The sequence below is a fragment of the Rattus norvegicus genome, chromosome 10 (genome assembly GCF_036323735.1).
Source record: "Rattus norvegicus strain BN/NHsdMcwi chromosome 10, GRCr8, whole genome shotgun sequence".
Lineage (NCBI taxonomy): Eukaryota > Metazoa > Chordata > Mammalia > Rodentia > Muridae > Rattus > Rattus norvegicus.
In genome coordinates this window covers 79,428,594-79,445,931 of record NC_086028.1, presented here as the reverse complement: position 1 = coordinate 79,445,931, position 17,338 = coordinate 79,428,594, and the positions used below count along the sequence as shown (strand labels likewise).

Genomic DNA, 17,338 nt, shown 5'->3' with positions numbered 1-17,338 from the left:
CTGAAATCTATGAAGGTTAGAAGAAACCATCAGATTCCCTGGAACTGGAGTTAGATAGTTGTGAGTCATCATGTGGGTGCTGGGAATCAAATCTGGGTCCCATGTGAGAGCAGCACACGCTCTTAACTGCTGAACTATCTTTCCAACCCCCTCAGGTTGCTTTTATCAGAGTGTTATCACACTGATAAACAAGAAAACAAACAGTCAAGTTCACGGAAACGGTAAGAGCAGCTGAGGATGACATCTAGCATCAACTCTGACCACACACACATGTGAATACATCCCTCATGAACATGGAAACCACACACACATGTGAATACACCCCTCATGAACATGGAAACCACACACACATATGAATACACCCCTGATGAACATGGAAACCACACACACAGGTGAATACACCCCTGATGAATATGGAAACCACACACATTATGCATACCCCCGATGAATATGGAAACCACACACACAGGTGAATACACCCCTGATGAACATGGAAACCACACACACAGGTGAATATACCCCTGATGAACATGGAAACCACACACACAGGTGAATACACCCCTGATGAACATGGAAACCACACACACAGGTGAATACACCCCTGATGAATATGGAAACCACACACATTATGCATACCCCCGATGAATATGGAAACCCCACACACATGTGAATACCCCCAATGAACATGGAAACCATACATATACATTAACATATACCACATTTTAAAATATTAAAAGCATTTTTAAAAGTTTTTATTTGTTTTAAAACAAGGTCTTACTGTGTTAGTCTGGCTGTCCTCCAGAGTGCTGGGATTAAAAGCTACGACGCCTGGCTTAGACCTTGTTTTTATGACTAATTAACAGAGGTGGGACAGACCTGTATACTCAGCACTCGAGAGGCAGAGAAATCATGAAATCCTCCTCAAAGCAAATAAACAAACAAATATGAAAAGACCAGACTTGGGCTAGTGAGACAGTGCAGCTGCAAAAGGCCCCTGTCTCCAAGCCTGATGGCCAAGGGTATTTGGTGTATGTTAGATTTATTTAATTAAAATTTTCTGAGATTTTATGTTTTTGTGTCACTGGTATTCTGTCTACACACACACACACACACACACACACACACACACACACATGACAAGCCTATAGAGTCCAGAGAAAGGTGTCAGATAACCTTGGTCTAGAACACAGTTGTTAGCTGTCCGGTGAGTGTTGGCATCAGAAGAGGGGTTCTCTAGAAAAGCAGCCAGGACTCTAAACCACTGAGCGATCTCTCCAGACCTATTTTTTAAAGTTTTAATCATTACATGTCTATGTGTTGTCTGAATGTTGGTTTGTACACATGAGTGCAGTACTCAAAGAGGTAGATGTCATGGATATCCTAGAGCTGGAATTAGAAGCAATTGTCAGTTTCCTGTATGGGTACTAGGTCCTGAACCCAGGTTCTCTGGAAGAGCAGTCAGTGCTCTTGACCACAGAGCCATCCCTCCAGCTCCTAAGAATTATTTCTGTTTTATTGTGTGTTTGCTTGTGAGTATTAGCACTTGAAGGCAGGTGTCCACAGAGCCCTTAGGCCTCAGATCCCTCTGGGGCTGGAGGTACAGTCAAACTCGACGTGGGTTCTGGGAACGGAACTTGGGTCCTCTGCAAGACCAGTACCAGCCCTTTAACCGCTGCTGAACCATCTCTTCAGCCCCTGATGACCTGAGTTTAATCCCCAAGGACAATTTTTTTTTTTTGGTTCTTTTTTTCGGAACTGGGGACCGAACCCAGGGCCTTGCGCTTCCTAGGCAAGCGCTCTACCACTGAGCTAAATCCCCAACCCCTCCACCCCCAAGGACAATTTGGTAGAATGAAAGAACTGACCTCACTGAGTTCTCTCACCTCTGCCCATGAGTGATAGCAAACTCATCCTCAAGGATGCTAAATAAATAAACAAATACTTTTTAAAAAAGGAATGAGCCAGGCATGGTAGCAAACAACTATAATCCTAGCACCAAGAAAGCTGAGACTGTTGTCAGGAACCTGCAGCCAGTAAATTCTAAGCTCTAGACCAGCCTTGAAAAGAGAGTAACTCAATCTCTCCCCACACCCCCCCCCAAAAATCAAATAAATGGATTCAGTACACAATAGACAAAGTCATTTAAACTGAGCATATAGTTGACAGGAACTGGCTGGGAATGGCAGTACAAGCCTGTAACCTCTACACTTGGAAGGCTGAGGTAAAAGAATTTCAAGTTCAAGGCTAATGCAGGCACAGAGCACATTTATGTAGAAAGAAAACACAGGCTAAGACTAAAGAAAGAAGGAAGAGAGTGTGGAAGGAGGGAAGGAAGGGAAAAAAGGGAGGGGGAAAGAAGGAAGAGAGGAACGTGCCAGGTTAAACTCTGGGGAGAGACACTGTATGGCAAGGGAGCAATATGAGTAAAGTATCTGCCGGGCCGGGCCGGGGTTAAGGGAAAGCTGTGTGGCAGGAAACCCAGAGGCGAGAGTGTCCAGGGGAAGGACTTATTACCGTTTGACACTGGCCCAAAACCATGTAAAGCTCTGCCTTTCTCTATGTATTTTATTTACTGCTGTTTGCTGCTGGTGGTAACTTTTTGCAGTGCTGAGGACTGAACCCAGATAGAATGCCAGGCAGGCACTCTATCACTGAGCTAGGTTCCAGTTCCCAAAACAGTTCTAAAAGGAGTCACTAAAACAGCAAACTACACACACACACACACAATTCAAATAAAAGCAAAAAAAAAAAAAAGTGGAGTACATTCAAATTAGGTACAACTATCATAATAGAAATTTCATTTCACCTTCTTGCTGGCAATTTCTGCAAGCACACGATTACAGCACCTCATAGGTTCCTTAACATCTTCACCATCCCCATGCCTCCCTAAATGCCACAAAGGCTCCCAGAATTTACGCTGTGGAGATGAACAATTACAATGCTTTCAAATTTCTTTGGCTGTAAATACCATCCCTAGAGCACTTCTGCTATAAGAGCATGCTCTTAATCTCCGAGTTAAAGACACTGAGCATTCAGGGAGAGAGTTAAACAGAACCCACTCTGTACACTGGCCTGGAAGACTGAGCTTCTAGGTACAGGCAAACAGCTCATCATCTGACATGGGCGCTGCTGCTGAGGAGTTTTGTTTGTGGTTAGGGCAAGGGTTCGGCTAGCATCTCATTAGTGTTCTCAATTCTCAGGTCAGGAGTCTATGCAAACGGTTCATTTTGGAGATCTGACACTGTAACTAAGAAAGTATCAACGTAAAGAAACTTAGCAAATAGCCCGTTTTTAGTCATTTACTTAAGAAATAAATATAAGTGAGACATGGTGGTGCACACCTTTGATTCCAGCACTTGGTAGGCAGTGGCAGGAGGAGCTCTGTGAGTTTCAGGTCAGCCTGGTCTACAGAGCAAGCTCCAGGTTAGCCAGGCCACACACTCTGTCTTGAAAAACCAAAAAGCCTAGCACTTTTATTTTCTGATTCTGCAACCTGTGCCAGATGGTTTTCTTGGAATGTGTGGCCTTGGCATTACACCCTGTCTGTAGTTTAAGGCTGGAGCAAACATTTCTTTTTACCAGAAGTGAAGGGTTACATTGCTCCTAAAATCTGTGTATATTTGGCCCCTCTCTTCCAACTGCATCCACATCATGACGAAAGCCTGTATCACCACAAACAAGTGGCAAGCCACCTTAAAGGCCCTGATCTGCTTTATAAACAATACCAAGAAACTAACAGAAAGTGTGGTCTCACCTTTTTTTCAACCCTTTCCTCCATGTATATTCGTACACAGACTCTTGAAAAAGAGCCAATTTTGTTTGGCAAATTCAATGCCATTCCTTTATGGCCGGTGGTCTGCAAAATATCAATTACAAACCACCACTACAATCATGATTTAAAAGAAAAAAAAAGTATCATTTACCTGAACGCTGAGGCACCTATAACAACATAAACCTTTAAATAGTGCTGCCAATTTAGTGCTAGGAAATGAGCTGCCAAACAAATGTCACATTCTTCTACCGCGTCATGGATTTTTGAAAAACAACACGTGGTTCCCCCAATAATTAGTCTCCTTCAATCTCCAAGTATTTAGCTAGGTACACTGGACGTCTGGTACAAAAACAAGGAGAGCATTTTGACTGCCAAAGAAAGGTTCTTCAGAAACAATGCCAAGGCACTCAGCCTGAAGGCTAAAATCCTTAACTTGCTCAAAAAAGCCAGAGGATGGATCATTTACAGCCCAGTATTCCAAAAGGCTCCCACACTCAGGTGAAGAGTACAAAGGTCACTGCTCAGGTGTTCGAGCGAAGAGCCAGCCAAGTGCACTTGTAAACTGCAGTATGCAAACCAAAGGCAGACAGGAAAAGTGTTGTAACACTTACCCACACCTACTCAACCCCGCCCCCCCAGTCTTTATAAATAGAGGAGTCTGTAAGGGAACTGTCCAAGGTTACCACCTGATACGAAGGCATGCCTTGGTGAGGAACATTAATAAAGTAAATGAATGTACTTTATGAACTTACTGGGCCCTGCTATTCGACTTCTAAGTGGGTGTCAAAGTGTTAAAAGAAAAGAAAAAAAGGTACATGAGGTAGAAGACTTCCTTCTCAAGAGGATTTAAATGTCAAGAAGAAACTGACCGAAAGAGGGAGATCTCTAACTTCCCAAAGCAGCAGCAGCCCCCTGGAAAGGTACCGAAGCCAGCGGAACTGACACAGGCAGGACAGGACTGCCCCTCCCCATGCTAAAAGTTTGAACCCGCACCCGACTATCCTACGGTGGTCGGAAACTTCCCTAAACAAGAAGCAACCAGATACCCTCAAGTCTCCGCCCTCGGGCAGTCCCAGGTGCCCTCATGCCAAGGTGTCGCTTCCTCCCCGGGCCTTCCCCTCCCTCTTCACCCCTCTCCTGGACACTCGCTGGCCTGCCTAGGCTTCCAGCACCGGCCGGTGTCCCGGGATCCCGAGATGCTGTGGAGCACCGTCCCGGGCCCTGGACTCAGGCCTGCCCTTCAGGAGTCCACCCTGGCACGGTTGTGCGCCTGGCGCGCCCAGCGTCCCCAGCCGGACTGCGACCCCCGCCCCCGCCGGCCCTCACCTCCTCGGCGTGCTTGCGCAGCGCCTTCTCCCGCTCGTACTGGGTGATGAGCTGCTCGTTGTCGTCCCGCAACAGCTCCAGCTCCACCTGGTGCTCCTGGTCCTGCGCGAACACCGAGTCCAGGTTCTCCAGCACGGCCACCACCAGTGGCATCAGCTCCTTGACCACCTCCTCGTCGTAGCGCCCGATGAGCCGCTCGAACTCGCGGTAGATAGAGCCGGCCAGGCCGGACACCCGCTCTGACATCACGGCCCCGGAGCCTCCGGGCTCCTCCTGGTATACCACACCGTCCTCCAGCTCCATGGTCGCGGGCGGGCGGCCCCGGGCGTCGCCGGCTGAGGGGTGGCACGGGCCCGCACGGGACGGGCCCGGCGGAGGCTGGGGCTGGGGCTGGGCCCCGCGGGGTGGGGGCCGGGGCCCGGGCCGAGGAGGGGAGGGGTGGGGTGAGCGCACTCACCCCAACCGCCGCTGCACCAACTGCCGGGGCAGCCCGGCCGCGCGCGCTACGCGTCACCCGTGGGCGGGGCCAGCGTCGCGTCGCCCCGGTGGGCGGGGCCCCGCGGGAGGCCAGGCGCGGCCGGGGGCGGAGCCTTGCGGCGGCGTGCGCCGGCTGTGACGCCAACACCCAGCGCCGCGCGGGCTGAAAGGTGAGAGGTGGAGGAAGTGACAGCCGGAGGCTGCGTTTGCTGGGCGTTCCCAGAGGAAAGGGAGGGGCTCTGGAGGATGACAACTTTCCGAGGAGATAGCAAGCGTCTTTTCGCCTTTCTACAGCTCACCCAGCGCTTTCACGGTGCGCCAGACGTTTGGCCCTGTTTAACAGACAAAGAAACTAGGCCCAGGGTTACGGGCTAGTCAAGGTCATGCAGCTAGAACAGGAAAGAGACAGAGCCGAGACTCGAACTGCTTCCTACTGAGAATTCCGGACTAGAGAAAAACGGAAAGAAAAAAAAAAAAAAAGAGGATGAGTTAAACAACCGTAGTTGAAATGACTATCTAAAGAATAAGGTTGCCTCGAATAAGATAGTACTGTTTGATGTTAAGGCAGAGTAAGGATAGCCTTAACCAGAAGAGCAAAACCTCTGGAGAAGGGAGAATGAATACCACTTCTTGCATTTTTCCAAACACTGGGTGTCTCTGCTCCCTGCCTACGAAAGACCGTTCTAGGCTGCAGCCACAACCACCACCCTCTCTGATCTTGAAGGGGAGGCGGAGCTGGAAAGTGAGAAAAGAAGCGGAGGAGGATATGGGGTGGAGTCAGTGGTGAGAATAAGTCCCGTGATACATGAGGTCACCCCTCCTGGGAGTGCGTCACTCGTGAGGAATGCCACAACACCCTAGCCTTGGGCAGGCTGAGTCAAATATCACTTCCGCGTATTCTCATCTTCCAGTCTCAAGTTTGGCGGAAGACACTTGCAAAAGCCCCTTCTCTTTGCCTTCGGTGACTCAGAAGTACACCGACTCCGACTCATCTAAAAATAAGGGAAGAACAGACAGGATTTAAATAGACAAGTTATTAGGGAGAAACTCCGCTATCTCCTGGAGTCCTAAATACCCTGTTTGGTGTTTAGAAGTTTCAGATCGTCCCCAAAGTTTCCTACATTTTGGTCTTCCTGGAAACCACCAAAAGCATTGTGCAAAGGACAGAGATGAAAACTGTCAAAACTAACTTAGCGTGTGTTCTGCTAATTTCCCTTACCCCCTTGCCACTACCCTTAGCTTGTGGTCTCCCGGTCTCCATTTCTCACCCTGACTTTATGTGTATGTCTGGATGATAGGGATGCTGACTAGCTAGTTGAGTGTGAGCCCTAAATGCCCTATCACTTTTTTTAAACTTTATTTTATTTTTCTGTGAACTAATGTTTTGCCTGTGTGCATGCCTGGGCACCAGTCGTGTGCAGTGTTTTCAGAGGGTGTCATATCAACTAGAACTGAAGTTTTAGCTGGTTGTGAGCCCCTATGTGTGTGCTGGGAATCAAACCCTGATCTGCAAGATCTCTTAGCTGAGATAGAGGATAGATAGATAGATAGATAGATAGATAGATAGATAGACAGACGGATGACAGGCAGATGGGCAGGGATAGAGCATGGTGCTTAGATAGATAGATAGATAGATAGATAGATAGATAGATAGATAGATAGATAGATAGACAGGCAGATGGGCAGGGATAGAGCATGGTGCTTAGATAGATAGATAGATAGATAGATAGATAGATAGATAGATAGATAGATAGATAGGCAGATGGGCAGGGATAGAGCATGGTGCTTAGATAGATAGATAGATAGACAGACAGACAGACAGACGGATGACAGGCAGATGGGCAGGGATAGAGCATGGTGCTTAGATAGATAGATAGATAGATAGATAGATAGATAGATAGATAGACAGGCAGATGGGCAGGGATAGAGCATGGTGCTTAGATAGATAGATAGATAGATAGATAGATAGATAGACAGACAGACAGACAGACAGACAGACAGGCAGATGGGCAGGGATAGAGCTTGGTGCTTACTTAGCATACACCAGGTTAGATTAAATAAGTGAAACAGTACCATGAAGTTAGGGACAAGTAGATCCCGTGGAACAACATACCCTGGTGTAAGAGAGTTGAAAGAATGATTTTGAAGTTGAGGACCTTGCAGTCTCATATGTCCCGTCATTGCAAACAACTCTGGTGGGTGCAATTACTAAGTACTTGTTGGGTGCAAGTCACCACAGTAAAGACTAGTGAGCCTTAGTTTTGTTTATAGAACTTTGGGATTTGTGAAAGACCAGAGTTTTCCTTTCATTCTAAAATTCTGCTCCTGAGGACCAGCAAGACAGTTCAGTGAATAAAGCCATTTCTACCAAGCTTGGTGCTGTCCATTCAGTTCCTAGTACACACACGGAAGCAGTGAGGCTGCTCCACAAGTTGTCTTCTGACCTCTACACACATACTGTGACACTTCCGTGTGTAATTATAAACTAATGTAATTTATAAATGTAATACATAATAAATACATTACAATAATGTGATTATAAATTAAATGTATTTATAAATTAATATTTATAATGTAATTATAAAGCAAAATCATGAAGCCAGGCATGGTGGTGCTTGCCATTAATCCCAGCACTTGTGAGGTAGAGGCAAGTTGATCTCTGTGAGTTTGAGACGAGCCTGGTCTACAAAGCAATGTCCAGATCAGCCAGAGCTGTTATATAGAGAAACACTGTCTTGAAAAATGCATAAATAAATTAAATAATAAATAAATAAATAAAAGCATCGGTTCATTTTTCCATGTTGAAGTCTCTGATATCAATAACCTTGAGAACAGCCTGGATCCCAGAACTCATTTCTCCACCTATTCCTGATTGTATGATTTGGCTCTAGCCCTATGTAATAAGGCTCCATCAAGGTTGAACCAGGTTGAACTAGGTTGAATGATAGAAGGCTTTGAATGCCATCATCATTGCACTCTGGAGCTTGCTCCCAAAAAGTGCTGCTGCCGAAAAGTTCAGAAATGCTCCTGGAACAAGTTTGATGGAGTCATTTTGCCAGAGAGCACCTATGAATTCAAACCATTCACTAAGGTGCTTCTTGAAAATTTTCTCCACAGACAGGAAAGGTAGAATCTCAAAAGCAACTTTCGATAGAGCAATTGTTCCATCCATGCACTGTTCCAAATTTGTTTGTTCAGCACGTATGTAGTCATTTGGGCATATGATGCTTCCATCCAAGTCTGGTTCATGATCTCCTTTCAAGGGGACCGGAATTTAATTGATAAGAATCCAAACAGCAAGGACCTAACCAGGGCTGGGAGTTGAGCCAATGAGTGGCAGCACTTGGCGGGTAGGAGTTGAGGTGCGTTTCAGCTTCAGCATGGCCTCGTTTTCCCAAGGTGACCTGAGGGTCTTAACTCGGCAACTTGGTGTTTGATTTGCTTCAACCCACTTCAAATCTTCCCAGATGATCCAATAACAAGTCTAATCAGAAGTATACAAAAGTGACCAACTATGGAAGACATTTCAAGAGATACAAGAACTCATTCCTTAACACCTTCCTGGTGGGGCACAGGTGTCTCATAAGAAGGGCCATCTTTATCCTGCACTGGTGTTGTGAGGTATGATCGCTCAGAGACTCCAGCCACTGCAGGAGACTCCACATCCCTGGGAATAGGTAGCACATAAATATCAAGCTGCCAGTGGCTGGATGAAACTGCTCTGTGCTCATGGTTTAGCATAGACAATGTGTCGATATCTGTTTCCCTCCTCTTGCCGATTCCTGGGTGAGGGTCTGTTGCATCTCCAGGATATTCTCTGCAGTCACTACTCAACTTGAAATCCAGTGAGAATCCGATGTCTACTGGCTCAGTCTCTGTATGTTCAACCTCATCCCCAGAGGAAGGCAATTCAACGGGGTCTGGCTTTCTCCTTTTCTCTGACCTTTGGGCATGTTCTTATGTTTTCATTTTAACCCCAGGAGTGGGGATATGGAGCTGCTTCAGACTGCTTTGCTGAAGCTATGATTGCCTCATGCGCTATCAGGGCACCATTTTGCCAGCTGCAAGCAGTTTCTGCCGTTATGTGATATTTGGAATTCCAGGATTTTTTCAGAGGTTAGATAAATACTAGAGGCCCAATAGGTTGGTTTGGTGGTTGTTGATCGTTCAGGGAGTGTTGGTTGCAATTTGTTAGTGGTTGTGCTCAATAAAGAAAGAAGAAAGAATTTAGGTTCAACGATCCCTGTCTGTCTGCACTCTCTCCTTTCTCTCCTATGATGATGTGACTTTGACTGTGTGCAGGAGGATGTAAGACTAGATGACTTGGAAAATGCGGGGGAGGAAGGTCAAGAGAGCATTGAGATCCCTTCCATTACTCCATACGTGATCAAATATGAGCAAGCTCATGTACTGGGCACCCACACACTCCAGACTATAATTTGTGTCTCTGGTGAAGCTGAACAAGGAGACAGACATTGCCATGATAGAACACCAGAACCAAAAGATTCCCCATTTGTCAATCTCTGCCAGACGGGAGTGAACTGAGCATCATCACCAACTGAGCAGAGCTGTTACTGGACTACAACAGGGCGCTGCAGTTACAAATGACTGTCACCCTTTCACTTCCTCTATTAAAAAGCAATAAAGCATCTAGTTGTAGTATACACCTTTGTTCCAGCGCTCGTGAGGCAGAGTAAGGAGGATCTCTGCAGTTCAAGGCCAGACTGGACTATGAACGAAAATAAGGAGACTGGAGAGATGGCTCAGTGGTTAAGAGCACCGACTGCTCTTCCAGAGGTCCTGAGTTCAATTCCCAGCACCCACACGGTGGCTCACAACCATCTGTAATGGGATCTGTTGCCCCCCCCAAAAAAATGAGAGCATGACCGCCCCTAGGTATGGTTGAGGAAAAGGTTTTACACTGGACAGGAGGGAGAGGACAGCCAGAGGCATCTGGAATGATCCAGACTGAACTGGGCTGTAAGGGCCTTGAGAGGAAAGGCAGGGAGAGAGAGAGAGGGGAAAGACAAGAGAGAAGGGGGAAGTGAACTAAGAGAGGAGAACCAAGAGCCAGCCAGGAGACCAGAAAAACAAGTGCAAAATCAAAATGGCTTGGTTATGTGGAAATCAAAGAAACTGTAGGAAAAGAAACAAAGTGAAGATGGAGAGCTTTAGTTGGAGAACTTTAGGGGAGCGGAGGGGTTAAAAGTGCTAGGAGGAGCCACAGGTACTGAGACTCGATCCAGGTTTCTTTGGGACCTAACAGACCTGCCAGGACCACATAGTGAAACATAGTTTGGATAGGAAAAGATTTAAAATTTATGTAAGGTCTGAGGATGTGAAAACTTCTAAGAAAGTATTTAAGGGTCTAGGAAGGTGTTTTGAGGTTGGTCAATGGAGGTTATGAAGGTTAGAGGATATGAAAAAAACTTTGAGAGTGATAGGAAAGTAATTGAAAATATTTATCATTTTGTAAACTTAAAAAAGATTCTTATAAGCTTCAGGGAATCCATTTGCATCCACCCCTCACAGGTCAAATGGACTCCAGACGAGTACTGTCAATCAACAGTTTCCCTCTCACCTGCCTATTTCTTTTTTTTTTTTCTTTTCTTTTCTTTTTTTCGGAGCTGGGGACCGAACCCAGGGCCTTGCGCTTGCTAGGCAAGCGCTCTACCACTGAGCTAAATCCCCAACCCCTCACCTGCCTATTTCTAAGAGTAAGATCTATTCCCCTTTCCCTGGAACACCCACCAGCCCCACACCTTCACCTCCTCCAAGTATCAAGACCATAAGCCTAGAAGTTTCAAATGTACAACCAAGAAAAGATTTTTTGTCCAAAAACTCCTTAACTTTTATCTTCTGCCCCTGACACAGACACAGACACAGACACAGACACACAGACACACAGACACACACACACACACACACACACACACACACACACACACACACACACACATCTGTTCCAGCATCCTGCCAAGTCCAGGTGTTTACTCAGAGCCTGCATTCAGGACAGCTCAAAGCAGTTACCCACAGGAGCTCTGGCCCAGCCTCACAGACTGCTTCAGCCAGGCCTACACACTCCTACCTCTAGGCAGTCTCACAGCCTGGACAGCAGTGAAACAACCAGCTCTTCCTGGACTTGGCCAACATTCCAGCTTTTGCTCCCCCACCCCCCAGTAATGACACCCTATTGTCAGCGGGAAGTAGTCACAGACAACTACTTTACCCCTTATTTACTATCAAGAAAAGGCTGGGGTATTTGGTTTCAGACCCATGGACAGGGGGCTTATGTGCTTATTTTACATACCAAAGCAGACCTGGCCTCCAGGTTCTCCCAGCATCCCTCAGTCCTTACCTGGCACACCCCACCCTCAACCTTGATCTTCCCAGCCCAGGTGCTCAGACGCCCTTCTCCTAGACACTCTTCCCTATATCCTCTCTCCTTCTCTCCCTCTCTTTGTGTCTCCACTGCTTCTCTATCATTATCCTCCCCTCTTTTCTTCCCTGTGGCAACTTCCCTGGCCTCCTTCCTCGGGGCCATTGAACTCGCCTAGAGGAGACCAGCTTCTCAATAAACCCAAGTGCGTGTGTGCTTGTGTGTTAATCTGATGTGAATTGGCTCATTTCACTGGCAGAGAAAAACCTATCAGAGTCCCTGTCTCAAATCAAACAAAATGTTAAAAATTCTTGAAGTAAAAATAAATGGACTGTTAGGATAGCTGGGCACATAAAGCTCCTGCCAGGCAAGTCTAACGACCTGAGTTTGACTCCTGGAAACCAGAGTGGACGGTTGACTTCAGAAAGTTGTCCTCTGACCTCTATCCACATTTGTACAGGGCCGCACTCGTGCTGGCGTCCACTTTAAGGTACATCATACGCAACACACAAACTCGTACAGATTAATAGTAAAATTCTGACATGTTTTTAGTAGCAGTAACAGGAGCCTGGGGTAGTGAGTTCCTAATTTTATGGGCAAGAGTAGACTCTGATTCCCAGAACTCACCTCTAACCGCCAAGGACTGAGATGATCATAAAGACCGAGAGTTGTCGGGGGGTGGGGTGGGGGTGGGGGGACAAGTCAGTGTGGACTTCGGAGTGTTTGCTTTTGATTCCTGAGGGGAAGGAAATTCCATTCCAAGAGATTCCTTACCCTTTCAGAAATAGTGGAAACTGCAAGAGGAGGAGATGGGGGTGGGTGAGGGAAGGAAGGGAGGAGTTTCTTCCTAAGCACAATGGTTATAATCAGGGAACGCTGGAATCACCAGTGCAGTTGTGTAGCCAGACTTAGGACATGGCTACAGTTATTTCTGTCTGACACTGAGTTTTTCTTGTTTCACACACATGTTTTCCCACCTAGGAAAAGAGAGAACGTCACTGAAAGAGAAAGAGAGCTCTCAGGGCTCAGGCCTGCTGGTATAGCTGTGTACAAGGCCGAGTGACTCATCACTCCATACGAACCGTAACATGTTTGGAGAGGCAGTTGGTTATGGAATGCTGGCCTCTTGAAAAGTGTCAAGAATATTTTTTCAGTGTTCCATGGCTTTTTCTTTTGAAAGGCTTGTTGCTGTTGTTGGCAGTGCCCTGGACATACTAAGTGCCCCTGAGCTGCATCTGCCCCCCCCAACATTCTTTAAGCAGATTTCATGGGGATGACCTTGAAGATCCATTCTTGTTAAGGGTTAACTTCTACCAGGCACGGTTGCTCACTCCTGTAATCCCACCACTCCAGAGGCTGAGGTAGAAAGTTAGCATAAGTGAGAAGCCAGCCTAGGCTACCCAGTGAGTTCCAGTACAGCCTGAGCTCTGAGCTGCAGAGTAAGATTCTGTTTGGAGGAGGGGAGAAGGAAGACAGAACACTAGTCAGCTAGCTAGAACCTGTCCTCTTGTTGCCACATCACCAGGGGGATGACTACTTATGAAACCGGTCTACACATCGTAAAGGGCAGTTACAAAAGTGAGAATCAACTTCTATTCCTCAAAAAAGGAAAAACCAAAGAAATGAAGAAATGAAATCTAAGACGAGGTCAGTCCCTAAGCAGAAACAGGATGTGAGCAAACGAAATCACAATACTGTGCTGTCGAAACAGTTTCTATTTAAGATATACAGCTTATCTGGAAGAAAAAGAAAACAGAAAAAAGAGGGGCTGATTGGAACGAGGGTGGTGTCCGGTCAGAAAGGAAATAGTCCTTGGTGACCTTTGTCACTTTTCCTCCACGTAGCCATGTATGAAAATGACTCAGCTTGTCTGGCACCCGTGGCTTATTTTTAGCAGGGACAACAGAGCCAGATGAAAACCTAAGCGTCCTCTCCATTTGCCAATCCACAGCCCCACACATCAGAAGCAGGGAAGAAACACTCACTACCTAGCTTAGTCTAACAAGGGACAGCAGAGAGGCTGCAGCTTCCACTGTCTTCCTTTGCCTTGGCGTTTTCCCAGAGGGCCAGCAGCTCTCTGCAGGACAGTTACTTCTTGCTCTATGAGAGATTTCAGCCTTCTGAGGTTTGTCAGTCAGCACCGAGTGGCACCCAAGCCCATCATTTTACAATGAGGGAACCATCTGAAGTTTATGGTCATGTTGGAACCAGTGTCCTGATCTAGTGACAGTCAGTTCAGAGCTCCATTACACACTTCTATCACTTCAAGTTCCCAAGTCAAAGGCCCAGGTAAAAGTGCTCGACACGCTGGACACAGTGGCAGGCGTTTTGGCAGATGCATTTAATTCCAGCACCCAGGAGTCAGAGACAGGTGGATCTCTGTGAGTTTGAGGCCAGCCTGGTCTACATACCAAGTCCCAGACCAGCAGGGAGACACACACACCTACACACCCACACACTAAGCTTCCAAGTTCCTCTTTTAGGAGTGAGTACTACTTTCAAGTCCTTAAGTCCAAAACGATATCTCATTGAACATGAGACCGTGGGTTGGAACAAGGAAGATTCATCCCTGCAGATATCCCTTCTAACGAAACAAGAATTTTATATGCAAGGAAAGAACATGTTCTCTCTGGAGGGCACAGGCTTGTAATTTTAATCATGAAGGCGACTGAAGCAGGAGGATCATGACTTTGAGATCAACCAGGACTAAATTATTGAATTCTAAGCCAGCATGAGCTATATAAGAAGACTGTGTCTCAAAACAACGAGGAGAAAAAGAGAAGAGAAAGAAAAGAATTGTTTAAAAACAGCCATGGGAACTCGAGGTATACTGGGGTCTCACACTTCTAGCTGTTCACGAATGGCTAGAGAGATGGCTCAGCGGTTAGGAGCACCAGCTGCTTTTCCAGAAGATAGGGGTCAGTTCCCAGCGTCCAGATAGAGGTTCAAAACTGTAACTCCAGTTCCAGGGGATCTGCAGCTGCCTTCCAGCTCCAGGCATGCACATGGTGTACAGACAGATATGCATGCAAAATGACCAATCACAGGAAATACAAACAATAATAAAGAGTAGCAAGAACAACACATTAAGGATATGGCCCAGTGTCATAAAATGGGAGCTGGACTATGTGAACTTTAAGATCTTACTCCAAAATGCAAATGCATCAGCTCCTACCTATAACCCCTGCATTTGAGAGGCAGAGGCAGAGGCAGGAGGATCATCCAAAGCTTAAGGGCATCTGGATCTATATAGTGAGCTCCAGGACAGCCAGAACTATATAACGAGATCCTATCTTAAAGAAAGAAAGAGGCTGGAGAGATGGCTCGGCGGTTAAGAGCACTGACTGCTCTCCCAGAGGTCCTGAGTTCAATTCCCAGGAACCACATGGTGGCTCACAGCCATCTGTAATGGGATCTGATGCCCTCTTCTGGTGTGTCTGAAGACAGTGACAGTATACTCATATACATGAAATAAATCTTAAAAAAATAAAAAAAGTCCCGGGTTCCAGGCCTAGTGGCATCTACCTTTGATCCCAACCCTCAGGAGGCAGAGGCAGGCAGATGTCTATGAACTCAAGGCCAGCCTGGTCTACAGAGTGAGTAGCAGACCAGCCAAGACTATGTAATAAGATCCCGTCTAAAAGACGAAGTCTGGAGTTTTCACCAGGTGCCAGCCGCAAGCCTTGGGCTCGCTATCACACTGCAGAGCTCTGCAGAGCCCTCTTCACAGCAAAAGGACAGCAAGTCCATCAAGATCAAGAAAAAGGGGGGGAGGGTTGGGAGGGGAACACAAAAAAAAAATTATAAAAAAAAAAAAAGAAAAGAAAAAGGAGCATGACGTGATGTCCAAAGCTCACTGCAGCAGACACCTTTCTACCCTCATCATCACAGACAAGAAGGACACAGAGATGCTTAGGCAGACTCCTCCCCCTTGTTTGGCTGTGAAGAATCTGAAATGCAATGGACTTCCTCATTTGACTATGCTAAAAATCTTGAAAAACCAAAAAAAAAAAAAAAGTCTCATTCCATTTCCAAAAATCTATTATCTTAGAATTCTTAGGATGGCAAAAATTTGTTCTTCAAGCTGACCACTTCCCTTTTCTGCTCCTTTTTCTGTTTTTATTTACTTATATATTTTTGTTTTATTATTTGAGGGGGCAGCAAGACAGGATTTTTCTGCACAGCTCTGGTTGTCCTGAATTCACTCCGTAGACCAGTCTGGTCTGGAACTTAGAGACCTGCCTGCCTCTGCCTCCCAAGTGCTAGGATCAAAGGCATGCACCACCATCACCTGGCCCACTTTTCCTAATTTTAACATTTTATTCCCATGGATCCTTATTCACGAAGACTAAATGACTATTTCCTGCCATGAGAGACCACAAATCTCTTACGGGATCTCCATAAGACTGAATGACCTATGGCTCCTCCTACCTCTCCTCTTTGTGTACCTAACATTCACTGTACTGACCCCAACTAATTATTAAAGAAGACAGCAATCTCTACAAGCTAGTTCTTATCAGCTTTTATGCGTTCTCAGGCACATTCATTCTCAGAAGGAACTTCTAGATTTGTAAATTGTATGAATGGTTACAATAATCAATCTGAAAACGGCCATGGCTACACATGCTTATAATCTCAGCACTTTGGAGGTGGAGGCAAGAGGATTGACATAAATTCAAGGCTAGCCTCGTCTACATAGTAAGGTCTGGGCTAGCCTGGACTAGATGTTGAGTATGTCAGTATGAGTGTGAGTATGTGTCACACACACAAAACAATTGTGCTATTTGCTTCCACCTAGGCCACAGTTCAAGTACCCACCCATCCAAGGCTGGATAGAGAGGTTTTATCACAATAACCCAAACCACAAACAAACAAACAAACAAACCAACAAACACAAAAGCAAGCAAACAAAAATAGCAAAGGCCAGCTCTGGCATGACGTCTGTAACCCTACAAGTTAGGAAACGGAGGCAGAAGGATCAGGAGACCAGACTCAGATACACATTGAATCCGAGGACAACCTGGGTTACAAAGATACTATATCCACAAAGCAAAACAAAAACAAAAGCAAACCAAAACCCTGGGAGCTAAGGATGTACCTATTGGTGGAGTGTTCGCCTAGCATCGATCAGCCCTAGGTTTCCCAGGAATGCAAAATAATAAAAGGCATATTACTGCTTGTCAGATCAGAATGTATAGTACTGTGGGTGAGCCATAGCCATTCCTATCAGAGATCATGACGTCAGTTTCCCAGAGGCCTTTGGGGCTTTGTTTGCTTTTTTCCCAGCATACTATTTTTATGGATTATTTGGTAATTTCACATAATGGACCCTGATCACATTCACTTCCCAGTCCTCCCAGGCCCATCTATCACCTTCGTGATAT

At 46.2% G+C, this 17,338-nt stretch overlaps 2 protein-coding genes across 9 annotated transcripts in view; both read right to left on the bottom strand.

Moving 5' to 3' along the window:
* Nucleotides 1–5,621, bottom strand: part of Spag9 (sperm associated antigen 9) — a 134,399-nt gene extending 128,778 nt beyond the window's left edge. For 7 of the 8 annotated variants that reach the window (XM_063269405.1, XM_063269407.1, XM_063269406.1 and 4 more), the window contains exon 1: nucleotides 5,099–5,621. In XM_063269405.1, coding sequence (XP_063125475.1) covers nucleotides 5,099–5,401 — 303 coding nt within the window. In that variant the 5' untranslated portion in view covers nucleotides 5,402–5,621. The remainder of the gene's footprint in view (nucleotides 1–5,098) is intronic. The other variant, NM_001108290.2, reaches the window with a different exon arrangement.
* A 2,757-nt stretch (nucleotides 5,622–8,378) lies between these two features.
* Nucleotides 8,379–10,385, bottom strand: Ebln1 (endogenous Bornavirus like nucleoprotein 1). The gene is given in 5 exon segments (XM_039087860.1): nucleotides 8,379–8,761; nucleotides 8,764–8,877; nucleotides 8,880–8,917; nucleotides 9,089–9,292; nucleotides 9,294–10,385. Coding segments are annotated over 5 exon segments (633 nt in total). The 5' UTR covers nucleotides 9,317–10,385; the 3' UTR covers nucleotides 8,379–8,507.
* Between the last annotated feature and the right edge of the window lie 6,953 nt (nucleotides 10,386–17,338).